Genomic DNA, 17,565 nt, shown 5'->3' with positions numbered 1-17,565 from the left:
GATAGACTCCTTAATGAAAAGGAAACCAGGAAAAAAGAGTTCCCTCCATTTACCCTTTAACCCAAGAAAGAGAAGTAGATTTATTCTTACCTCTCATCTCGTCTTCCTCGGAAGCGTGCATCCTCAGGATCCCGGGGATATCTGTCATCTGAAGGTCTCCGTCCTTCCCAAGCACCGGGAGGTCCACGGTTTGAGCTGCCTCCCTCGAATTCCCTGTGATCGGGAGGGAAGGGAGGCCCGGGTCCACCTCGTCTCCATTTCTCATCCTGCAGTGGTGGGCCTCCTCTCCCCTCGAATTCCCGCAGGCGATGGCCAAATCTCTTATCCGGATGGAAATCTTCACGGAAGTCATCTGGTCGATCGAAGTCATCGTGGAAATCGGGGTGAGGCCCTCGTCTGTCTGGCAAGCCCCTGCTGTCTCTGCCATCCCCCCACTCCTGGCCCCCTCGGAACAAGCCCCTCTCGGGCCCGTGCTCGGGGCCGCCGCTGTTCTGGTCGTGCCGTCTGTCGGACAGCGGGCCCAGGTGATGGTTTGGGGGACCACGGGTGTCACCTGCAGGAAAAAAAAAAATCACAGCAGCTTTCTGTAACATTTTCTAAAATACTCAAGGATGCTCTAGTTCATACAGTTCTACAAAGCACACCATACATTTCACACTAACCAATACTTCTGGGAAAACTTTTCCCCTATATTCCAGCCCACATCTATGGAAGCTCTCAGCCATTTCTCTCTGGAAGCACTGCACTGGGACAGCCCCTCTTTTAGGAGACTGACTCGCAGGAGAACAGACAATACATTTAATTACCTTTGTTAAGACCAGGTCCTTGGTTGTGAGGGCCAAGACGACCTTGTCCTCCCTGCTGCCCCAGGCCTGGTATCAGGGGAGGAGGACCAGGGTTCTGCCCGTCCTGTGAGCAAGTTAAGGAGAAAAGCCACGTGTGAGTAGTTTAAACATTTTGTAAGAGTGCAAACCAATTTTCTTTCCATAAAAACTGCATCTGCACAGGTTATACAACAGAAACAGCTCATGTTCCAATGGTTGCAGCCTCATTTTTCAGGCATTCATATCAGTAATGCTTTCAGTCACTGAGAAACACATAATTTTATAGGAAACAGCATTTCAAGGATTAATGTTTTACTTATAACAACCAAAGATAATAAAGCTCATATTCTGGCTCAGTATGAATATTCTATAAGAATGTATTGAATATTCTATTCCTCTAGATGAGGAAACAGTGTATATTTGTTTGAAAAATATCAGGCACTGATTTATATGCAGTTAAAGAGCTGCATAGACCAAAGATTTCCTTTGATAATGAACAAAAAAGAGAAACTATATGTACAAAAATAAATATCAAGAATGTTGGGATGGGGGGACAACAACAGGGCTGCAAGAGAACATTTCCTGTAAAACTCTAAGCTGTTAACATGGAAATACATGAGTTTCATTTTTAACATGCTGGCAAAGTTTTTTTTCTTTAATTTTAGGATTAAAAAAAAGTGCTAACTCTTGGCTAAATACCAAGTTGTTAAGGGGGTTTTCAGCACTGACAGGGTTAAAGGCAGGAGCCACAGTCACCTCCTTCCTCAAACAGAAGCAGCAGAATGGGCAGAGGTCTGTGTATGTTATGTGATCCCAAAGAAAAAAATAAAGTATGTAGGTGTCTTTTGTTACTTTCTCTCTTTTTTGTGTGTGAATTTTAGAGGATAAAAAATGCTCTTGAAATTTAGCTGCTGTCACAGACCCATGAAAGGTACCAAGTTTACGATGGACCCACTGTGGTGACACTGTTTGGGAAACTGTGTTTGGACTATGGTCTGATTCTGCCTTAAAACAGCAAAGGCCTGGAAAAAAGTCATCATTTGGGGTTTGTACTTGACTGGAACTGAAAAGGGGCATGTACAATATTTACACTGTAATTATGAGATCCAGAAGTAAAAATGTGAACAAGACAGAGTTGCAACCTGCAGGAGTGCTATAAAAAACCTTCTTATGTTGACATCACCAAAAAAACAAAGTCCTCCCAGAAACCCCTAAGATGTAATATTTTTAATAGTAACAGAAACTCCTAAACATGTAACATTTTTTTCCTAGACATGTCTGGTATGTAAGATTTAGACCTGGCCTTCATACTGACTTGTAAAAACCCCTCCAGACTTCAGGTAGTCTGGAAATACTTCAAGACCTGTATTCCATCACATCACTGTATCATAATTAGACTGCTTAACTTCTCCATGAATCAAATAATTTTCATGCTCTGGAGAAACACTACCTTTTTTTTCTGTTTGCAGAGAAGCAGTAAGTTCATTCTTTGCATTTTTGCCATCATGTCTTGAAATATGGTTTTAAATTAAACATTTATATTCAACTGCAACACAGGTGATAAATGCAAGAAAGCACACAAATATATACTACAAACATCATATCTGTATTGATTTATTTTGTTAGGATGTTGAAAAAATAAGCAAAATAAATGGCCAAAATAAAAAACCCTCAGATAAACCAAAAATACCTTCCTAGTTACTGACTGTTGACTTGAGTCCAGAACAAATCAACCCCCTGACTAGGTAAGATCCCTCTGCTGTTCCTAACCAAAACCTTGCTGGAGTTCTAGGATTTCTCATATACTTAGCATATGCTTACTTAAAATAAACATCGTGGAACTTCTTCCATTTATGCCACTAGTGTTCAAGCAAAGCAGTATTTTTAGCACTCACTAAATGAGTTTCCTTAGTGTTTAGCAGAAACCTTTATTTCAAACAAACCATGCTCTTGCCAAGCTGGGAACACAGAGCCCTAACACTGCATTTTCACCTGATTTTCCTTTCTAAATGCATTCTAGGCCTCAAGCAGGGCTTGAAACTGAAAAGTAGAGTTCAAAAAGAGATATCTTACTAAAAGCTGTAAATGGCCTTGTGTACCCCAGAAAACCTCTGCTTCCAGTGTATGGCAGGTACAGCAATAGTGATATCTTATACAGAGATTAACTCTTAGAAATATCTTTAAGTGTTCTTTATTAATGTTACAAGCCCTTGATAAAGCTGATATTCACACCCTTCTGCTACTGAAAAGGAAGGCAAGTGATTTGTACAAGATTACAGAAGATAAATGTCAAATTCAGAACACAAAACAAGCTAAAGCCTACTTATAGGAAAAAACCCACAGATGGGGTCTTTTTAAACAGGAACTGCTGCTATATTCATGTTACAAAGAAGCAAAATGGAGCAAAACCTGACGTTATGAATTTTAAAATACGTTAATTTTGAAAAGCCATTACTGTACTAAAGGTGCACAAGGAAGAAGAAATGGTCAAAATACCTTGCTTTGTCATTTTTTTAGTACCTATAAAAGCCTTCCAGATAGCAGTATTCACTGAAAATAACCAGTCACCTGCCAAGAGCAGCCTGCTGAACTCTGAACAGTGTTAGCAGACAAGGACAGCCCTCCATATACATGGTAATTATTCTCAAAGCAGAAAAATCAGTCTCCCTGGGACAGCAATGAGAAACACTGTGCTGGTTTAGTTATATAGATGTGGAACCAACGCTCATTTGCATAACTTGGATCCTTTAAAAAATCTCAGCAATAGTGGCACATTAACAGACTTGTGGAGGGAATTACTGAATTATTGATTTGTAAGGAAAAAATAGTCAAATAAACCCACAATTTGCAGGTTACTCTGCCTCAATCTGAAAAGGAATCACTGAGCTAAAGCTCATTTCAATATGTCATTCTCACTGTGACTGGTACTGGAGTACACACTAAGGACTGTATGTGTACATACATGTCCAAAGCTTTGACTGAAAACTACTGAGTGCAGGTCTAAAAGAGTCAATTCTGGTTGAAAGACACCTTTTCTTAAAATTAGGTAGAATTTTTTTCCAAACTTCCCTTTCAAATTTCACCAACAACTGAAGACAGTTGAGAGAACTTAAAGTACAGAATTGGTGCCATCCAAATAGGAACTTGTGAGAGCCAGTAACCAAGGAGAGCTCTGTGTTTTGTGTGGTAGAGCAGAAAATGGAAGGTGCTGGAGAGGACAGAGCAGGCTGCAGCTGGTGCTGAACCAGACTTATCAAAGCCTGACTTGACTCCTGCAGAATCAACTGGTGTGCCTATAAGCAGCACTCTCCAGTATTCCAGGTCAGCTATGCCTAGTACCTTGCTGAGCTGGTGAACCCTCCTGGAGCTGATGCCAAGGCAGCAGGGCACAGGGACAACTCCTTGGCTGTCAGCACACACCCAGGCCCTGCTCAGTGCTCATCACACCAGGCCTGGGCTAGTCCTACACAAACCTGCTCAGTACCTGTGCTCCCTCTCCTGCTCCTCAGTAGGAGTAAGGAGTTAACAGAGGTCAAAGGCTGTCTCTGAACTCGTGCTCCAGGAAGTAGAGAGGTGGCTAAAGGCAGGGAATGGGACAGCTGTGTCCCTTTGCACTTAGTGCAACCAGACCTAAGCTGATTCCAGGTGTGTCAGCATCTATGGTAAATCCATCCCAGAGTTCAGATTAACTACTCTGGATAACAGAGTTGGCAATAACATGCTTTAATTAATACATATGACTTTTCATATGTTCAGTTTGTTTAAATTCAACTTTTATTAATGCTTGTCTACTTCCCAGGAAATACCCCGCTTAAGACAGCTCAGTGTCTTTAAATTAAAAACCCCTGAGTTTCTCTTAAGGTTACCTATTTTCACAGTAGATTGACTTGTGTAACAGTATTCCCAATAATCCTTTTTCCACAGTTAACTGTCATGGAATATCACAGAATGGTTTGGGCTGGAAGATCACCTATTTCCCCTGCCATGGGAAGGGACACCTTCTACCTCTGCACTTTCCAAGCTACAGAACCACTTCTGTTATCACTTCAGTTTTCCTGAGGCCTCAGTCTTGCAAGGAATACCCAACCTGGAGCCCCTCAGCCCCTCAGTGCGTTCCTACCACATAACAGTCATCATTCCCACCTTCTTAACACTCCTCTTGTTCCACAGAGCAGCACGTACCTGATTGAACGGGGGGCGAGGCCCGTCACCCAACAGAGGCGTTTTCTGCTGCTGGAAGGGCAGAGGGCCCTGAGAAGGGTGAGGCCCCCTCGAAGGGTTTGGCTGTCCCTGAGGTCCTTGCATGTTTCCTTGAGGCCCCACTAAGGAGCCTTGTGGAGGTCCCTGCTGGCCCTGAGGACCGGGTGGCCCACGCAGTTCTTGTGGAGGTCCCAACATTGTACCTTGGGGCGGGGGTCCCTGCAGGCCCCGCATCTCCTGGGGGCCATGTCCTAGTAAACCACTTTGCATATGAGGACCTCTCATTTCTTGTGGATGACCCATCATCATCCCTTGTGGATTAGGTCCCTGGTTATCTCTGGGTCCTGGTGGACCCTGCATCCCTCTTGGATTAAGTCCCATCAAAGGTCCTTGGGATATAGGGCCCTGCATCCCTTGAGATCCGGGAGCTCCTTGCATGCCGTGAGGAAGAGGCCCTTGCATTCCTCGTGGACCGGGTGGTCCCTGCATTCCTTGACCTCCAGGGGGACCTTGAGGACCCAAGTGACCTTGAGGGCCAGGCGGACCCTGCGGTCCCAAATGAGTCTGAGAGCCCGGCAGGCCCTGCGGCCCCAAGTGTCCTTGAGGGCCAGCGCTACCCTGGGGACCTGGAGGCCCCATTGGCCCATGGGGGCCTGGATGTCTCTGCATTCCTTGATGTCCATGTAAATCCTGAGGCCGTGGCATTCCTTGTGGAGGCCCCTGGGGACCTGGAGGTCCTTGTGGTCCCATGAACCCTTGTGGACCTCCAGCTCCTTGGTGTAATGGACCTTGGGGTCCCGGAGGTCTGAACTGTCCTTGTGGACCAGAAGGTCCCATCTGAGGCATATTCATTGGCATCTGCTGAGGTGGAAGGGGCTGCTGAAACCCTTGAGGCATCTGTGACATAGGGCCTTGCCCTGGGAAAGGCTGGGGTCCATGGAGAGATCCTCCTGGGGGCGGTGGCTGCACTTGCTCTGCTTGCTTTTGTGCAAGTCTCTCAATTTTCAATTGCTGTCCAAAAAAAAAGAGACCCAGAAAATCAAATAAGCACAGAAATATGTTACAACTAAAAATCAGAAGCTGCCATTTCATTTCTCAGGAGTAAAAATGCTTTTCTTGTAGTTAACAGAAATAACTAACTAAAGAGAAATCACTAACTGACGAGACCCACAGGTCAGTGTTGGTTATGAGATGTGGGGGCCTCACTGAAGGTTTCCCAGCATCACACATTCAGTGCAAAATCCTCATCAGTTAGATGTCTTTTTACAAAAAGGTGAAAACAGCATTACAAAAGGAAGCTGCTCACTTTAGTGCTGAAGTCCAAATCTATCACACAGAGGACTAAAGAAAATTTGCTAATAAGCGTTTCCACACAAACCTCCAAGAGCTGTGGGTTTGTGTACTGAAGTGCTGCCATTTCCTGCTCAATCTCTGCCTGGGATTTCTTTTTCTCCTCCAGCTTAATATCCTCCTTTCTATCATTCAATGGCTCAGGTGGGGGAGGCAAAGGAACTTTATTCTGCATCCACGCCTATAAAAATTAGGAAACACAAGATTAATTATGCAGAACAACATTTATACAACACTTTGTTGCTTGAAAAAGGATGTGCTGAAACACTGTGTAGTATGGATATAGTGGGATACCTGGAAGCTAAAACCAATGCTGAATACAACTTCCACATCCTGTAACTTTTTTCCTGGTGTAGATACAAGACATAAGGGATTTAACCAAGTATTTTTATGTTTAAATTGTAATTAAACTAGCTACTGTGATAAATGGCACTGGGTGTTGATATAGAAGTGCTGATACTGGAAATTCAAAACATTTCAACAGCCACACACCTTTTGAAGTTGGGAAAATAACAATTATTTTGTTCCCTGTGTATCAGGTACTCACCTGCTGAAACTGAGCTGGTATTGGTTTTGCATAGGGAACTTTTTTCTGTGGCACTTTCTTTTGGTCCTTTTGCATTACTTCCTCCATTCCCCAATCCAGTCCTGGGATTGTCATTTCAATGTCATTCGACTCATCTTTCCCTTTGGCACCAGGGAAACAAACAGTAAGAGCAGGCTTACAGAGGGATCCTTTATTATTTTTACAGCTTATTTAGCAAAAGAGATCAAGAGGTTTCCAGCTCCTCCTTCTTTACACAGGAAATACCCACAACACAGAACTTCAGAAAAAAACATCCGTGCTCTCAAAGAATACGAAAGGAATGAAAAAAAAGTCACACAGTATCTGGATTGCTCAGTAAAATGCTTCTCCTTAGCTACTACTTACCCATCTGCTCCTGCTCCATGGCTATTTTCAATTGTTCAGGTATTCCCATGCCAGGAATAACTGCCAGGCTGTTGGGTTCCAGATCATCTAGAGAAAAAACAATAAATAGTTATACTTGGAACATTTTTCTTTACCATTTTATCCCTTTGGATTCTTACATGCTGTTACCATTAGTATCATAGCCCAATAGTAAATACACATTTTACAACTGGAGGATCACTTTTTAGTTCCATACATGAATTACAGGATAGAAAAAGAACTGCAAATTCAGATTCATAAATACACGTCAAAAGGTCAGAAACTATGCCTTTTCAGGAAAGTTACATTTGGGGTATAACACATAACCATTCCCATTTTTGTTATAACAAATCTATATATCTTAAAACTTAAATGGGATTAAAGTAGTGCACTGTAATTAACACTCCCCACATCAAAAGAGCAAATAATCAAAAATCTGAAGAAACAGATGAGTGGCTGAGGCCCACCCTGAGCAGCCTAAAATTACTGAAATAAGTCCTTAAGAGGGCAGTAAAGTTTGAAGATTTTAGTGAAGTTCAATAATTTGAAAGCTTTTCGTGCTGTAGTTCAGGACTGTGGGGAGTCTTGAAGACAGCTGAAGTTTTCAGGAAGCAAAGTAAACTGGAGATATTGCCAGAGGGAGAGCCAAACCTCCTTCCTGTGATTGACAGAGCAGGTCTTACCTCCTGGAGCTGTGGAAACAGAACAAAGCTCGTTGTTGGAATGGTGATCACTGATAACATGGAGAGCAAAATCATCCTTATGAAAAGGTATCTTTGACTAGGTGTCAGCAATACTATAATTCTGCTTCCTCACCTTACCCACAAGTGTCAGCTAATGACCTAGGTCTGTTCCTGACCCCAACCCTCTTCCTTCCACAGGGAGGAAAATTGCCTTACCATATTCCACACCATCCTCTGACATCCCAGGCAGCAGGTTCAAGTTGTAACGATCTCGCATTTTATCTCCAGGCCGATTTCTAGTCCAAAACTTGCTGTCAAAAGGAAGTTATATGATCTCAATAAAGGGTCAAGAGCATTAACAACTTTTAATCTAATTAGTTTTATGATTTTTAGTGTGCTATCTTGATTATATAAGGATTCAACTCTTACTAAATCAAGTTCAGTTCTAGATCTCACCTCTATGTGTGAGGTTCAAACCAAAAATAAAAAAAGTCTACAAGTATCATAATGAATTATATAATATAAAGTTAGAAGATGCTTCAAAGTATAATGGGTATAAGTACAAGGCATCAACATCAGATCCTGAACAAATATATTTCTAGTCCATTCCAAAACCTTCTTGCTCAAATATATTCTTCATATGCACAAAACACACATTCCCACACAAAACCTTACTGCATTTATGAAATGCCCCATGTTTACAGCATGTTCAACCTAAATACACAAACTACAGCCTCCAAAGAGTTTTGCAATGTGAAAAGACAGACACGACCAGCAGATGATCTGCAGAAAAAACTGCTGTTGAGATAACAATATTTTCTTCAGCAAGAAACTACAATAATTCTTTTTTAAAAATTTCTTAAGGAGATTTCAGAGCTCCAACAACCCAAAATTCTAGTATTTTTTAAGGCTTCCTTAGATGAAGGACAAGAAGTTAGACTCTACCCTGTAATGTAAAATGTCAGAGCCTTCCCATTCACATAAGTTGGTGTCTCTGCTTTGGCAACTGGTTGTGTATTAGAACCATCCCAATCTATCTGTTCACTGATGCCAGGCAACTTTCTAGTTTCTAAATGTACATACATTCCCTTAGACCTTTTCTTTAAACACTTGAAACTACCTGGTGTGATCATTAGAGCCTGAACAGAGAATGTGTCCGAGGGGATGCCATGCCAGGCTCCAGATCATTCCTTCATGGGCCATTTCCATTCCACCAACCTCCTTCTCAACCCTGATGTGTAAAAAAAAAAATTAAACAAAAAATCAGTCATACATAGCTGAATATCTGCTACAGCTACAATACAAAACTTCTGTTATTCAGTTGTTCATCCCCTATCCCATATTTTGTTAAACTTAAGCCTCTGTCATTTTTCTATTGGGTGAACTGATTGTTCCCAGTGGTTTTTAATAGGCAATTCAATAATGTAGGGATTTTTAACTGTACATTTCAAACCAAAATAACTACAGCACCTCAGAACAAGCTTTAAGAAACTAGGAGCTTCGACCATTCATCACCCTCTCAACAAAAGGCTGATTTTGTGCAAGCAATTGTATCCTTTAAAACACACCTGTACAGGAAAACCTCTTCATAAATGAAGCACATTAACAAAGTTCTCAGGTACAGAGAAAAACCGTACCATAACCATGCAGGTTAAATTCAGATTCGAAGGGGAAAAGGATACTTTCTGTTTAGCTTTCACATCTGACCAACATGTTTCCAATGTGCTGATGAAAATGCCACATACCCAACGTGCCAGAACAACAAGGACCCATCAGATCCTCCGCTGGCGAACAGCCCTTCATGAACAGGATGCCAGGCCACAGCTGAAACACAAAGTAAGCCACAGTCAGAAGCCATGACACCAGGATTTCTGATGAATGGAAATCAGGACCTCAAAAGCTTTAATTTTTAATCCAAACTTAATGATAACAGTCCACATAATAAAACAAATTCTGACCTGTGGCCTCTTTCTTATGGCCCCTGAAGACCTGCAGTTCTTCTTTCAGGTTACGGATGTCAAAGAGCTTACAGAGGTGGTCACGAGAAGCTGTCAGCAGCCAGTTGCCATTGAGATTCAGTTTCACCTCCATCACTGTGTTTTTATGAGCATGTCTGCAAGCAGAGAAAGGCAGATTGTTTGCCCCAATAATTATTTTTCAGACACAGATAAAAACGTGTACTTTGCCGGTCACAAATATTCAGGTCAATAACAAAGGAGTTCAGGCTACTAAAGCAGAACACTGGGGCTTTCTGTGCTTTGATCCTGGTCTTTTGTACTTCAGAGCAACTGGTAGTGCTCCCTGAGACAGTTACTATGCATATTTCTACTGTAGCATAAGAAAGCTTTCATCAGTCAGATGAAACATCTCATTTGTTTTTCCATATTTCAATCTGAATGAGAACTGTGTGACTAGGAGGTCTACAAAGAAGGACAAAGTAGATTTAAATAAGGAATACATGGAAATCGCAATTTTCCAAGTACAGACTTGTCTTCATCTGACCTCTAGATGTTCTGGCAAGCTAAAGCACTAGCTTTATGTTTGAAGCAATTGTGTATGGCTGAAAAGATGTTAGGAAAAGAGCTAAGAAGAAAATTAAGAAAAAAATTATTTTATGAAGTTAGCTTATATTTGAGCAACTCAAAAGTCTGTGGGCAAGAACTTACAGTGTGGCAAGGCTCTGGCCAGTCTTTGGATCCCAGAACTTGATGGGTTGTTGGCTATCTTTACTTCCTGAAACAACTAATCCCTTTGTGGGATGCCAGTCAACACATTTCACATCTGCTCCATGCCCTGTTAAGAAGATAAAAACCATTCATTTTGAGATTTTACAGACACTGAAAAGACACTAAAAAATTACAGGGTGCACATCTTATAACTGTAATGTAAAACTGAATGAAAAACATCACAGAGCACAAGTCACAAAACATAAAAAAATCAAACAAAAGAAAAACTCTTCCAAGTTATTTATGTTGCATTCTTTTCCCAGTAATTGCTGCGAGCATCTCCTGGGACTGCAGCCTCAAATCAAGCTCACTTCACCAAGAGAAAAATTCTCTAAGAAGTTTCTGCTCAAATTGGAACTGTTCTTTAGGCTTTGGCCCTATACAGTTAGGCAATATTTTAAATGTAACACTGATGAAGCACTTGTATGGAGGTGGGGAGGGAAAATGACACTGTGACACTTTACTTTCTATGAAATACTGTAGAAATGAAAACCAGATTTCTTCCTATCTTATCAGTACTACCCTTTTGCTGTCCTGTCAGAAAATAAGCAAAGAAATTAAATAATAGACCTGAAAACTAAATTAGTATACCATGAAAAGAAACCTTATTAGATGTGACCTTTTATCAGGTCAGAAGGATTCAGGCTTTTCTAATGCTCAAGAGTTAGGAGAGAAAAACTCTTGTGATATACTTTCCTTTCAAACTGACTGACTGACTGACCTTGACAGAGAATCAGTGCTGCTCAGATGAGCTAAAAATCTGTCAAAGAAAGCACCTATTCCTGCTGCATGACAAAATGAGGTTTCTGAGTCGAACTATAGGGGTTTAGAAAAGAAAAAATGAACAATAATTTCTTTCTCCAATCTCTCTCCAAGCCAGCCCACTTCAAGGGAAAGCCAACAGTTATGGTCCATCTCAGAAAATGAGGCAGCATGCAGTGACTGAAGAAAAAAAGCAAGATGAGAAAGGAAGGGCTGTCTGCAACATGAAGGCACAGAGGTTATAAAATGGCATGGAAGAATGGGAGCGTGTTCCAGGAAAGACAAAGGGTTCCCATCAAGTCAGACAGCTCCCACACGGACTGCTTTAAGCAGCACAAGCTGTCTTAACAGAGATCTCACTTTGAAAAGACATTAAGAAGTAGCATTAGTTGAAATTTTTCTGAGGCCACAGAAAAATCAAATTAGAATAACCAATATACTTGTATCTTAAAATAAAAGTAAATTGCTAACACACAGAGAACCCTCTCCATCAAGTGAGTGCAAACTTCCTCCTCTTGGAGGAAAGGACAGACAGGCAAGAGGTTCTTGACCCAAAAAGAAATGAACACAACTTTGGTAAGTACACGGAAACAACTTTAAGAACTGACTGATGATATGGATTAAAGAACCCCACTCTCCTCCCCCAGCCATAGCAGGCAGAATTGACCTTGGAATATGCAGGGTTTCAGGGAAGAGCAGGAATGGCAGGTTCCAAAAATCATCAATGTGCTGGGGTGCTCTGTGCTACCAATAGAGGGGCACTCTAAGATGTGTTTCCCTTCTCTGTGGCTCCTCTGAAATCAGAGGTACTGTCTGTCTGGATTTGCTCTGACTAAATCTCCCTCTCAACTAAAACAGGAAGCTGAAGGCTGAACAAACCTTGCTTCCAAGGGTTTATCTGGAAGGGACAAGCAGACAGTAGTAAGAGAGAAAATGCTCCTCCCTCCATAGTGGAGGGTAATTCATGCTTGAAGATTTCCAGCTGATGATATTCCGTAGGTAATTGTTATCCTGCAGTCCCCAGGGAAAGACAAGGGATTTTAATTCAAGGGCAAAACCAGGCCCTTACAGAGAAACATTCCATTACAGTTAATAATTGATTGAACTGTATTAAAATGTGTTCAGACTAGAATACTTCAGTCCCATTATAAATATGAAATAAACAATGCCCAGCAAAACAATAAAAAAACCCTTCCCACGTGGACTGGAACGACATTGGCCTTGCTGCTCGAAATAAAGACAATTAGGAATGGAAAAGCACAGAGAGACACAGGGCTACTCTGTTTGTGGGAAAGAGTGCATCCAGAAAATGAGTGATGCTGGTGAAAGGCCATCCCTGGGGGACAGCTCATCCTGTGCAAGGCCTGGTTTAGGCTCTTCTTCCAAGACCTAACCTGAGTTAAGCCAGCCCAAGTATGTACCCTAAAAGGCTCAGAATGGGCAATCTTTAATGGAGCAATTGAAGCACCCACCCTTCCAACTTCTTCAAAAGGGAGAGGCAGTGACAGACAGCACTGATGGGCTTCTGAGAGCCAGGTTTGAAAGCTGCCACCCACTAGGCCCAGACCACAAAGCTGAAAGGTAGTAAAAGATGCCAGGACACTCAGAACTTGTAACCAGAGCAGATAAACCACTGGCTACTCATCAGAAAGCTTTTGGCCATCAGCACATTAATATTAACCACAAGGACGAGAAGAAACTTCTACTATTTAAAAACATGACCATTGTAATGGTTATGTAATCATATATATGATTAAACAGGTAAATGGCATTTCCTGCAGAGAGCACTCTTTCAACCATGTGCTCTGGATTAAGGCTACAGTGGGGGAAAACTGGGACCCTCCTTTGTAATCTGTCAAAGTGATCTATTCTGTCCTCAAGAGAGCCCTCTAAGACAAAGCTCTACTTGAAATGGGATCATTACATACACTTAGCTCTTGGTTCCTAAAGCTTTCTCAAGAGAAAATAAATTCTTCCCTACAACAAATATGCTTTAAATAAACTATTCCCAAGGGATGAACTAACTCAGAACATTTACATAACCGAAATAATTCAACAGCATCATCTAATCAGACCTTTTAAAATTTCTTTTTTAATTGAAGTAACTGACACTGTATATTGCTTTTCCTTTTTTTCTGCTGATAGATGTACACACTACTACCTATAATGAGATAGATAATGCAGAAAATACATGTAAAATAACACTCCAGAGAAAGAGCTGCCTCGCAGATTTTACTTCATAGTTGTTTTCAGTTCTTAGTTCTGGGCTAAGACCTGTGAATCAGCTTCTCCTCTGGTACAAAACCCCCTTGTCACCAAACACCACACTCAGAAAACCTTAATTCATGCAAATCTCTACAGTTTATATTCCCCATTTGCTGACAACAGCTTTGGCTCAGTAACTTCAGTAGTCACACACCTCAGAACTGCAGGGTGGGAATTCCTCTCTGAACAACTCTTGCACCTTGAGGCCCCACCTGCAATGGGCACAAACCTTCTATCACTTCCCTGTCTTGTAGGGATGCTTTATGGATAAATGAACTGAAATGTGTGAACTGCTTACGAGTCGTGGCAAGGGAAGGCCCATAAACCAACTAAAATGAAAGACTGAAGGCAAAGATTTTAGTTGAGGAACTAAACCTATTCAAAATCATGAGTGAATATCTAAGAATAAATACTAATTGTTGTTGATTTCACTTAAATTTTTTCCAACCTTTTAAAAAAATCTGCAGAAAACCAAAAGCAAGCATATGTAGTATCTTAAAGCTCAAATACAAAAGTAGTTCTCTAATGTTATTTTTCATATGCATAATAAAATGTTTTAATTGGGTGCCCTTAGTCATAATCCCATTAATTAAAATTGTTAATACTTCTAGTCAACTTCATTCAAGGGTTGTTCTTTAAAAGACACTGAACAGAAATCCTGGTTAGTGAAAAGCATAACAAGCTATAATAAGACTGAGTAGTAGTGTTTGATCAAATCAAGTCTGTCACAAGTCTGAGAAAGTACACATAATTTTTTTTAACTCTCACACTAATTTCTGCATTTATGACAGTGAATATAGGGTTGGTTTGAATCATTGTCTTCATATTACAGCCTATAACATTTATATATTTTACAATGTAACTGTACAGCAATTACAGATATACCAGGTTTATTGCTGTAGCTTAATTTTTCTCTTTTATATCCTTTCCCCTAGGGATTAGCCCCATTCTGAAGGCACATAAATTGAAAGAGAATTTTATAAATGATACTGTAGAATTTCTAGATCCTTCTCAGCAATTATGTGGATGTATATACACATACTGAGATGCCACTCTTAAGGCAGCTTCTAACATTTTAGCATCAATGTTCTAAAGAAAATGGATATTTATATCAATATATATTTTAAAGAATTAACATAATCATTTAACTGCAACAATACTGTTTCTCATTTAGAGAGAATTCTGTTTGCTTGGGTTTATTTTTTCAAAGACAAGTGGTTCTCTTATGCTGTTTTAAATAGAGAGTAAATTCAGCTGTGTATCCCCCACTTGGACTGGTCACCACACAGTGACATTCACCTTCCCATACTGTGTATCCCCAAAACTACAAAAACAGTTCTCAGAAGAGCAGGGTCTTCACAGGGGATTATTTCCAAGGGATCTGCAAAGAAACCCCAGGTCTTACTACCACACAAGCTAAGGCTCTCCACCTCCAAAAATAGAGGGCAGGGAGGAAGGGACAGGACAGAGACCTGCAAGTCAAAGATAATGGAAACAACCATGTCAGAAGAAAGGTGTTCTAAGTTTTCTACAGAATTCCCTTTAACCTTACTTTTTGCTTCTAGCCTACTAAGCAATTGGATTATTCTGCCTGTTCCATTTTTGTGAAAGGTTTTTAAAATGTTACCTGGTGGTTCCCCATTCCCCAGCAGTCCCCTGCTTCCCTGTACAGCTCACTTAGGGACCGAACACCTCACACCTACAAGAACCTGGGTACTGTCCTGATCACACCGACCGAGTTGGCAGCAAGGGTAATATATTCAATTCCAGTAATTTACTGTTCTTTGCCCTAACACATTATGTGAACTGTACTCCTCCCAGGAGGTGTCCTAAGAGCTCTCGCACTCCCTCTTCTCCACCCCAAGAAGGAACAGCACAGAAACCCTCCCTCTGCAGACACACAGCCTGCTTATGCTTTTTAGCATAACGTGGGAGGTTGATGCATGAGAAAATAAGGGAAAAGCTCTTTTCAGTCTTCACTGGATTAAGAACAATGCCTCCCACCACGCTTTCAGATCTCTGTCCCGTGAACTCAAGTTTTATCATCCTTGGTTTGCTCACAGTCTTTCTCTAGCTCTCTGCTAGTTTAACTTGTTATCTAGAGACAGCAGAGACTGTTATATTTGATCTATCTACAGGGACTGTCTCCTAGATCATCAGTATTTCTCTAAATCAGTAGCAGAATGGGACATAATTCAGCTTTGTTTACAAATAGTCTTTTTTTTTTACACTTCTACCATCATAGTAAGTTTTCCTCCCAGACAAAAGCTCTTGTAGCAGGACAGTTTATCATCTGTGAAATCCGGTTAAGAAATAATAATACTCAGTAAACACTAATGAAACAGGTGTGATTAAACAAAATTTGTTTTCCAAGATTACCCAGAACAGGTAATCAGTGTTTCCATAAATGAGTTTAGGATTTGCATGTGCTAGTCCCAAACTTACACTGCTCAGTGAATAGTCTGAGTTCTACAGAACCCTAGCAGAACCAGCAAACAAAGTTTAAACAATGCTAGTTGTGTGCTTGCACAGTTTGGTAATGGCAAATGCACTGTAAAGAATAATAGTAAAGGTGGTTGTATTACATATAATTACCAGTAAAGGCATGCAGTGATCTGAACTCTTTACATCTGTGGAAATTCAATTACAGTATCTTCTGTAAGGGCTTATAGCAAGGGGAAGAAATGCAGCTGGGTCCCAGTGTATGTGGGAACTGGTCATGCTGGGTTCAGTCTTTAACTACTCACATGTTAAAGGGAACGTTTAAATTCTCCCATTCACTGCAGCTGAGCACTTCCTAAAGTTGAAATTAATTGCTTTGAACAGAAAGAAAAATTACAGAGCTGAAGATGTCTGCTGTCTTAGATTTGTGGTGTCAGGTCCTTTCTTTTTTAATCATTGAGTATGTTCATGCTTGAGTCTACACCCACTCTAGAGATACCTTTCCTTTCAGACATATTTGCTTTTCTGTAACTCCTGAATTTGTTTCTGAGCGTTATCATTACTTACACCCAATCAGGTTATTTATGCTGTAAAATGTCAGCACAGAACAAGTCTGAGAGCAGGTTGTGCAAGAGCACAGCACTGGGACCAGCATCTGTAACACGTGAAGAGCTGTTTAACGTTCTCTCAGAAGTGAGAACCAAGAAAAATCAACTAACTATCCACGTTTCACAATTTCTAAGCATAATACATGGCTAAAGTCATATCTAGATTGACCACAGATAATTATAATCAAAAAGTTATTTTAGTATGTGAAAATATTATAAAATTTTTTACTAATTTTGCTTAATCAGTGTCCAGATTTTTTAACTTACCACCAGTTTCATGCACTTACCAAAACCACCTATTTAAATCATTAGGAGCATCTCTGTCACAGGGAGATCACCTATGTGATGATGTTTTAAATGCAGCACAATGCTTACTGCAATACACCACTCGTTATTTCTAATTAAAGACACTATTAACCTTAAAGAGGAAGTCATCAGGAAGCTCAGAGCTAGCTCAGGAAAAATGACAGGAAAAATAGGGCAGAAAGTGTCAAAGGAGAAGATACACCACATTAAAACTTCCAACACCACCTTATTCCAAACAGAAATGTGAGTGCTTAGCAGTAATGGCAGCTGGATTCAAGGACAAAGGCAGGTTTTCCTGACAGTTAAATTATTTATGGAATGCAGACTGGATTCTACTTTGCACTCAAGCACACTTATCTATTGAAATTCTCATGGCATATCACTTATAATTTCTTTGCAGGTAGTTATGAGAGAATTAAAAGGGCTTTATTAAACTGCAAGAGGTAGAAC

At 40.7% G+C, this 17,565-nt stretch overlaps 1 protein-coding gene across 2 annotated transcripts in view; it reads right to left on the bottom strand.

Annotated features, from left to right (window-relative positions):
• WDR33 (WD repeat domain 33) overlaps positions 1–17,565 on the bottom strand; it is a 50,711-nt gene that overhangs the window by 8,724 nt on the left and 24,422 nt on the right. For both annotated transcript variants that reach the window (XM_008930182.3, XM_018083084.2), the window contains exons 7-18: positions 10,673–10,799; positions 9,965–10,119; positions 9,752–9,830; positions 9,127–9,237; positions 8,223–8,317; positions 8,007–8,015; positions 7,306–7,392; positions 6,922–7,061; positions 6,403–6,555; positions 5,007–6,035; positions 807–909; positions 91–553 (exon numbers count right to left, since the gene is read on the bottom strand). In XM_008930182.3, the coding sequence (XP_008928430.1) occupies positions 91–553; positions 807–909; positions 5,007–6,035; positions 6,403–6,555; positions 6,922–7,061; positions 7,306–7,392; positions 8,007–8,015; positions 8,223–8,317; positions 9,127–9,237; positions 9,752–9,830; positions 9,965–10,119; positions 10,673–10,799 (2,551 nt within the window). The remainder of the gene's footprint in view (positions 1–90; positions 554–806; positions 910–5,006; positions 6,036–6,402; positions 6,556–6,921; positions 7,062–7,305; positions 7,393–8,006; positions 8,016–8,222; positions 8,318–9,126; positions 9,238–9,751; positions 9,831–9,964; positions 10,120–10,672; positions 10,800–17,565) is intronic.

This window comes from Manacus vitellinus, unplaced genomic scaffold (assembly GCF_001715985.3).
Source record: "Manacus vitellinus isolate BGI_N305 unplaced genomic scaffold, ASM171598v3 scaffold_60_pilon, whole genome shotgun sequence".
Taxonomy (NCBI): domain Eukaryota; kingdom Metazoa; phylum Chordata; class Aves; order Passeriformes; family Pipridae; genus Manacus; species Manacus vitellinus.
The sequence above is the reverse complement of the archived record's forward strand: the minus strand, read 5'-3'. Positions and strand labels throughout refer to the sequence as shown.